This window comes from Budorcas taxicolor, chromosome 11, assembly GCF_023091745.1.
Source record: "Budorcas taxicolor isolate Tak-1 chromosome 11, Takin1.1, whole genome shotgun sequence".
In the NCBI taxonomy this organism is placed as follows: Eukaryota; Metazoa; Chordata; class Mammalia; order Artiodactyla; family Bovidae; genus Budorcas; species Budorcas taxicolor.
In genome coordinates, this window is record NC_068920.1 from 163,491,353 (window position 1) to 163,499,254 (window position 7,902).

General features: G+C 65.4%; 1 protein-coding gene across 2 annotated transcripts; it reads right to left on the reverse strand.

Moving 5' to 3' along the window:
- Nucleotides 1-103: 103 nt before the first annotated feature.
- SLC2A6 (solute carrier family 2 member 6) lies at nt 104-7,649 on the reverse strand. 2 transcript variants are annotated; one of them, XM_052649066.1, is made up of 10 exons: nt 7,545-7,649; nt 6,851-7,013; nt 5,607-5,813; nt 4,888-4,987; nt 3,764-3,975; nt 3,198-3,350; nt 2,509-2,617; nt 2,039-2,224; nt 1,719-1,864; nt 104-839 (listed from the first exon to the last, which is right to left on the reverse strand). In XM_052649066.1, the coding sequence occupies exons 1-10, from the start codon at nt 7,634-7,636 to the stop codon at nt 684-686; spliced, it is 1,524 nt and encodes a 507-aa protein (XP_052505026.1). In that variant the 5' UTR covers nt 7,637-7,649; the 3' UTR covers nt 104-683. The 2 variants fall into 2 exon arrangements, with proteins under 2 accessions (XP_052505026.1, XP_052505027.1); XM_052649067.1 differs by lacking the exon at nt 4,888-4,987 and having other exon boundaries at nt 3,764-3,865.
- Nucleotides 7,650-7,902: the final 253 nt, after the last annotated feature.

A 7,902-nucleotide genomic window follows, 5' to 3' on the forward strand; every position in this document is an offset into this window, starting at 1 on the left:
TTCCTTCTGCCTCACTGTGGGCAGACTGGGGTGGCCTGGGGTAGCAGGCTCTGGTGACCTTGGCTGAGTCTTGGGTCTGGCTTGGCTGCTGGGGGGGTGCTCCCCCACCGGGAGTACTCCCCACTTCCTCTCATTTATTGGTATAAATAGGGTGAACACAGCTCGCCCTCAAGCGCTTCCTGTTCCCAGAAGCGGGGCGGGTGTAGGAGGCAGAGTCCATGCAGGGTCCTGTGCCCTGGCCGGTGGGCGTCCAGCACGTCCCCTGTGGTGTCCATAGGCCTCACAGGTGCAGCTTCCTGTCCTGGTCGCCACGCGGCCACCAGGTGATGGGAGCAGCCGGACGGGGGCAGTGGCGTCCCCGTGCAGAGCCAGTCCACCAGCACTGGCCCCATTTATCCTCAGCACGAGGTCTCCTAGCGAGGCCTTGTCCCTGGCCCGAGGCCATGTGACGGCCGCCTCTGCTGGCAGGTCCGGCGGATGAGTGTGTGACACTGCTCGACGGCGGTGCTGCCTGCCCCGGGCCGGCACGTGTTCCGGGGGCTGTCAGGCCTCTGGGCTGCCCCCCTGTGCCTGGGCTGTCGGTGGTGGGTTGCTGCTGCCTCCTGGGTGCAGGGTGCAGCTTCGGGGCCAGAGCCCAGCTCCACCGCCCTCTCCGGCGGGGCCCTCTCTGGCGGGGCCGCTCCCTAGCGCAGGAAGGACCTCCTCCCGGTGCGGAAGAAGGACTCGATCTGCTCCAGTGACCGGCCCTTGGTCTCGGGCACACAGCAGCCGGTGAAGGCCAGGTTCACCAGACACACAGCGGCGAAGAAGAAGAAGGGGGCCTGCAGGCCGAAGGCGTTCTAGGGGGAAGAGTGCACGGGTCACGGGGAGCCCAGCACCAGCTCTGGCCCGGCTCGTGCCAGCCAGCCAGGGGCGGGGGCAGAGGTCCATCCCATCACCCGGTCAGATACCCGAGGGCTCCCCACCATTGGCAGGATATCCAGCCACTTTAGCAGGGCGTACGAGGGCCCCCAGGGCTGCAGGCAGCCCTCCTCTGGTGCTGGGCCCTGGGACTGACCACCTCCTCTGAGCTGGAGCCCACCCTGGCCCCAGACACCAGCCTCTCTCTCCCAGGTCCCAACGCCCACCTTAACTCGCAGCCTTCCCACGCGCTTGCATGCAGCAGGCTCACCACCACGCGTGGCCTGGGACAGGCTCCTGCTCTGCCCACAACAGCCCCCTCTCCACCATCACTCTGCCTTCTCCTGGCACCAGCTGTGGGTGCCTCCACCCTGCCCTGACGCACTGACTGCACCAGGACAGGCCCTGCCCAAGCTGTCCGCATCAGATCCTCCCGCCCGGGGACTGGGGACTCTGGTTGGCTTCAAGGCCCGCTGGGAATCTGAGCCAAGAGTCAAGTTAGGATGGGGAAGTGCTCGGCTGAGAGACCCAAGTTGCCCACCGGAGGGAGGACTGCGCTCACTGCCCGGGAGGGTGCGGCAGGGCAGGCAGGCCTGGCTCTGTGGTTTCACCTCGGTCTGGGGGTCAGTTGCCTGACTCCCCCCAACAGTTCCCTGAGCCGAGTGTTTGCTGAACCAAAAGAGCCTTCGTCACGCTGTCACTTGGCAGTCCCTGGCCTGGTGTGAAGGGAGCATGTGCTGAGGCCGAGGGGACACATGGAGATGCCTTCTCATGGGCCCCTGGCACCGGCCAGAGGGGCCTGCGGGCCGAGCACTCACCGTCACCAGCAGGAAGGACTTGGTGAGGGCAAAGGCGGTGAGCCAGCTGACCAGCACGCAGAGCCCTGAGGCCACGCCACGGGCCCGCAGGGGCAGGATCTCCGACATGAGGAGCCAGGTGATGGGGCCCCAGCCCATGGCGTAGCCTGCCAGGGGTGAGGGGCAAAAGGGTGCGCTCAGACCCCGTCCGGGGGCCGGGGTAGGCCTCGGTGTCTCCCTGGAGCAGCCGGGAGACCCTCCCCAACCACCGAGACGGCAGCGCCCCAGCCCATCCGAACATGACGCTGGCCCGCCCCCCACCCTTCCACGGGCACCCCTACCCATGATGAAGAGCATGGTGGCCAGCAGGGGCACCAGGGTGAGGTAGCTAGTGGGCGTGGCCAGGGGCTGCTCCGTGCCCGTCAGGGCCGCGCGCTCCAGGCCCACGGTGCTGTTGGGGGCCAGAGACTTCGGACCAAAATGCACGTACAGCCCCAGGGTCAGGTTGGCAGCAAACATGCCGGCGGCTGTGGACAGACCAGCGGCCCTCGGGGGGCCGGGACCCCATGAGCCTGAGCCCCTCGGTGCCCTGCGCCCTGTGCCGCCCGCTCCCACCCCGCCGGCATCTGGGTTGCCACACCCAGCGTGCGAGGCCACTCCCGCGAGCCCCAGCCGGCCTTTCTGGACGTCCGGCCCTGCACCAGGTGCCGGGCAGACCGAGCCCACCCGGCAGGGCAGCTGTGCCCCAGGCCTGCGAGTGCGGCAGCTGGAGGAGCAAAGGGAGGGCGCGCAGGTGACCGCCCGCACTCACCCGAGACGAAGAGCAGGACCTTGCGGCCGGCCAAGTCCATGGTGAGGGCGGCGATCAGCACGGACAGGAGCCTCACGGCGCCCACGATGGCGGCGTCATCCTTGGGGGGCTGCAAGGAGGGGGCCCTGAGGCCGAGCCACCCTAGCCTGTTGGGCCTCTCCCCGACCCCCGAGGCTCCGCAGGGTCAGGCCCCGGGCTCAGCAGCTTTCTGCCAGTCACCCAGCCCAGCCCGCGGGGCCTCACTGGCAGGGGGCACAACCGTCATGCCCACCAATAAGCCCAGGGCTGGCACTGGATCCTGGCACCACTGCCCCTAATCTTCACATCTCATCTCATCTCTGAGCCCAGGACAGGCGGGTGAAAGCCTGCTGGCTATTATCTCCAGTTGGCAGAGGAGGAAGCTGAGGTTTTGGCAGGGGGGCAGGGGGGACTGACTTCCTCAGCGAGTGACAGATGCCCGGAACCTGGGATCTGTGGCTCCCACGGGGTCAGTTCTAGAAGTCTGGTCTCCCTTGTAATTCCGAGTATCTTGCTTACAACGTGGAAGCCTTACAAACATTACTCAGGACAAGCGGGCGCACAGAAATAGTTACGAGACGTGGGTGCGCCCGAGGCCCCGGACAGGGCAGGCGCTCAGTGGGCACGGCCTGCTTGGGCCCGGGGGCAGAGGGGCGGGGGCACGCTCTCACCAGCAGGACGGCGGTGCTGTCAAAGATAGACTGCAGGTAGACAAGGATGGGCGTGATGCCCGTCAGCTGCTGCAGGAAGCGCATCAGCAAGGCGATGACGATGGGCCGGTACATGTGGGGGTCCCGGGCCTCGGCCCACGACAGGTGGCTGCTCTGCAGACACAAGGCTGCCGCTGCGGGGGGCTGTGCCGGGCCCTCCGGCTGGAGCCACCCTGGCCTGGGCTGCCCGGGGCTAGGTAGGAGGCTCCCTTCTTCCCTCTTCCAGGAAAGGTCCCTGTCACTGGGGCAGCCCTAGCTGTGGGGACCCCCAAGGGACCCAGGCTCCCGGGTCAGTGGGTGGGCTGAGGCAGACCCCCTGCTTGACAACATGGCCGGGTCCCCGGGCATCCATGGTGCGGCGCATACACACCCTGGGCCAGACCCCGAGACGTCCTGCCCCCACCCCCTGCTCCTGGAGGCGGGAACTGCTCTCATCCCCGCTTCCCAGGAAAAGCAACCGAGGCGCATGCCACCGGCGTGGAAGGCCCGTGTCCCACAGTGCTGCAGGACACCCACCCCGCACACACCTGTCTCTGGACGGTGTCCTGGATCTGCTCGAACTCCCAGCGGGTGTCGGCATCGGCCCCTCGCAGCCAGGCCAGCGCCTGCAGCGCCTCTGTGTCCCTGCCCTTGGAGAGCAGGAAGCGAGGGGAGTTGGGCATACAGCTGAGCAGCAGGACCATGACGAGCACTGGCCCCTCCCCGGCCACGGCCAGCCAGCGCCAGGGCAGCAGCAGGCCTGCAGACAGGAGCTGTGAGGGGCTGGGGGGGGGCTGGACACAACCCCTCCCATCGGGGGGCCTCTGAGCAGCCTCACTCGGCTTCAAGGGTTAGTCCCAGGGCCGCCTCCTACAGGAAGCCTACCCTGGTTGCTCCAAGCCGGGCTGCACTCTGATCAAAGGGCCCAGGTCCTTGGAGGGCCCCAAGGGTCACAGCAGGGTGATGGAGGAGTAGCCTGAGCAGCAAGGCCCTGGGGGCCTCTACCAGCAAACACTGACCACCCCCCGCAAGCCGGCCGCACTCCGATCACTTTTCACCCATCCAAGTATAAACCAGGCCTGACCCTGCTTAGCTTCTGAAATCTGACAAGATCGGGCGACCTGATCACTTCAATCTATGGACTTCCCACCTAAGACTATTTGCCAGAAATCATTCTGCTGTTAAGACAGTTTACAAGACTGCCAGCCTAAGAGAACCCTCACGGCCCAGTTAGGGGTGGGGCCTCGTGACCAGAGAGGGGCAGGGAACTGCCCGGAGGCGCGCGGCACAGTGGCAGCCACCACCCCTGGCTTCCCGGCAGCGGGTTCATTTGTGGGCAGGTTTGTCCCTTCCTCTCTTGGGTCGGGCTTCCCCGGGTGGCTCAGACAGTAAAAAAGTCTACCTACAATGTAGGAGACCTGGGTTTGATCCCTGGGTCTGGAAGATTCCCTGGAGAAGGGAATAGCAACCCACCCCAATATTCTTGCCTGGAGAATCCCATGGACAGAGGAGCCAAGTGGGCTCCAGTCCATGGGGCCCCAAAGAGTGGGACCCGGTTGAGTGACTCACACTTTGGCTTGTGCCTTCCAGCCCTTGCTGCTCAGCGGCCCCGTCCCCCCACCCCCCAGCCTGCACGCAGGAGGTGTTTTGCGTGCCTCTGGATGATACTTGCCAAGGGCATAGAGGGACAGTGACCCGAACACCGCCATGAGCTGGGGTGTGGCACCCAGGGCCCCGCGAACACTGGGGGGAGCAATCTCAGACACGTACACCTGCAAGACACAGCCCACCCGGCCTCTGCTGAGCACACGTGCCTGGCCCGGCTGGGATGAGCAGGGTGGCCCAGTGAGCCCCAGGAAGCAAGGGAGTGGGGGCTTCCGTGGGTTCTCGCCCTGGTCGTGATCTCAGCAGGACCTCAGCTGCCTGAACAGTCAAGTGGGCAGAACCACTCAGCCCTGACAGGGTGGAGGCCCGAGGGCTCCCAGACTCTGGCCTCCACTCCCCTGACCTAGGGCTTCGTGCCCAGCTGGGCCTGCCCAGCCCCAACGTGGGATCGATGGGTAACATGCTGGGTCCCAGGAGGGGTGCAGGGCAGGGACTTCCTTTTCCTCCCTGTTACGTTGCTCATTGTGGATTTTCTCTGATTGAGCAACGAGTCTGCTGGGCCTCAAGACAGGAAGTTTGGGGAGTCCAGACTGGGGGCAACTTGGGGCATGGTGTCACATTTCCCCCAAGTTAGCTGCCCTGGGGGTGCTGAGCTGAGGCTCCCTGGCAAACATATCCCCCTGGATTGGTGGGGGGGAGCCCCCGAAGCCAGGAGCCCTCAGCTCATGGTGGTCAGTGCAAATACTGAGGCAGTGAAGGGACCAGGCTGGGCAGCCCTGGCCTTACCGGGATGCAGGCAGCTGTGAGCCCCCCTGCGAAGCCCGTCAGCATCCTTCCCAGAAGCAGCATCCAGAGGCCGTGGGCGCCCGCCATCAGCGCATAGCCAGCTGCCGAGGGCACAGCTGAGAACATGATGCTGAGCTTCCGGCCCAGGAGGTCATTGAGGACCATGGCACTGAGTCCCCCGGCGGCCGCACCGAGGGTGAACACGGACTGCAGAGGAGGGTGCGGGGCAGGCATGTCTGGGCGCTCTGGGCACCCAGCACCCCCACTCCGACCCCATCAGAGCCTAGAGAGAGCTGCTCTCCCAGGCTGTCCCGGGAGCCTGGGCTGCAGGACTGGGGCTCTGGATGGTAGTGAGCCTCCTGTCCCCAGAGGGGTACAAGCAGCACACAGACAGCTGTTTGTGAGGGAAGCCACAACAGGTGTCTGCCGTGGTTCTATCCAGCCGGATGTTTAAACGCCTAGTACTGTCATATAGCAGAGAGGAGGGTTCTGTGACTTGAAGCCCTTGGGATTCTAAGGTTCGGGGTTCTCGGACTCCCTGCTGAGCACACAGGGAGTTGGACTCAGTTAGCAACCTGGGCATCCTGCTGAGCCTGAGCCTCAGTTTCTGCAGCTACATCATGGGGAGAGCAGTGGCACCCACCTCACAGGGTTGGCCCCGGAGTGAACAAGCTCTCGTGGGAAGTGCCAAGCAGGGGCCCGGCACAGCCTAGGTGCAGAGCGCGTGTTGGGTGTTATTATCTTAGCTAATATGCTGAGGTTGCAAATCCAAGGCTACTAAGACAGCAGTTCTAGACACTTGGGACTCCGAGGACCCATGCTCTTTCTACCCACATGCCCACCATCTCTCCTGGCACCCTTATGGCCCAGCAGTGCTCTTGCCGTCAGTACCAGAGTGTCCTGCCTCCCCTTGTCCAGGGAGGTGCCTGCTCTGTTGTGGGGGGCAGTCTGGGGAACCCTCAGCCCCGCTGGGTAGAGATCTTAAGGGACACCTCCCCACCTGCTCCTTCCCACGCCTTCTCCATCAGCTTTCACTTCCCGCTTTCATTCGGAGCCACTGTCTGGCCTCACTACCCCCCACCCCTACTGCCGACCTGGGGTGGATGGGGGAGGGGCAGACCAGGGCCCTGGAGGGGGTCCTGTGGCTTTGCTTGGGGAAGGGGGCTGGTTTCCTAGCTGGGGACAGAGTGCAGTGGGTCCCCGGCCCCTCTGCCCTGTCCCTTAGCTCAGAGCACGGCTCTTACCCCGAACCAGGATGCCTGGGTTTTGCTCAGATTCAGGTTTGGATCCGAGGAGTGCTCCAGGGCGGGGATGACGGGGGACGTGTAGACCAGGGCATACCCGAAGCTGAAATTGCCCAGCACAGCAGCGAAGGTAGCCAGGAACACTCTCTTGTTCTGCAGGACCCTGGTGTGTGTGGGGGCGGTGCAGAGCTGTCAGGATCTTTGAGTCCCCCCACTTCTAACTGCTGCCTGGCCTGAGCACAATGGATGCCCGCTCAGAGCGCAGTGCTGGGAACAGCTGGGTCAAGAGCTGGTCAGACTGGCACCTCCCGGGCCTGAGCACCAACTTCCTGGGGAAGCCCCCAGGGCATGAGGACAGCCCATTGCTGGGGCTGGGACACGGGTGCAGGGCGCTGTTCTCAGAACAGGAGCCCTGGCGTCTGCCCCCAGCTTTGCCACGCAAGAAGGCTTGCTGCTTGACTTTAGGCAAACCCCTCACCTTCCCTGGGCATCCATGGTCCTGTCTCTGCCAGCTGGGGGCTGGCCTAGTACTCAGGGCGGGGGACCCGGACTAGCGTGTCTGAACGAGGCGGTCCCTTGGGGGCCACTCCCAGACAGTCAGTGGAGGCCCAAGGTCGGGGAGCCAGGTGCCCACTGGAGGTTACCAGGCCATCCGCATCCTCCACCCGCAGACCCTACGCCAAACGACTCTCACCCGACCCGCGTCCTCTCCCCTGGTGACGGGGGCGGCTTCTCGGGGAAGGTGTCATAGTCCCGGCCTTCGGCTCCCAGCAGCGGCTCCTGCATGACCGGCTCCTCCCGCCCGGGCGCGCCGCGACTGGCCGGGGCGGCTCTGTCCAGAGGCGCGTCGGGCCGCAGCGGATGGAAGCATCCGGCGGAGCCCGGAGCTCCGCCCCCCGGCCGCGATTGGCTGCGGGGCGGCCCTGCCGAGCGGGCGTCGGCCAATGGGGCGGCCGCGAGTGGTGCGGATGCTGAGGATGCTGGCGCGGAGCTGGGTGGGGCGGCTGGGCTTTCCCCGGGAGCCAACTCGCTTCCAGGCCGGAGTAACCGGA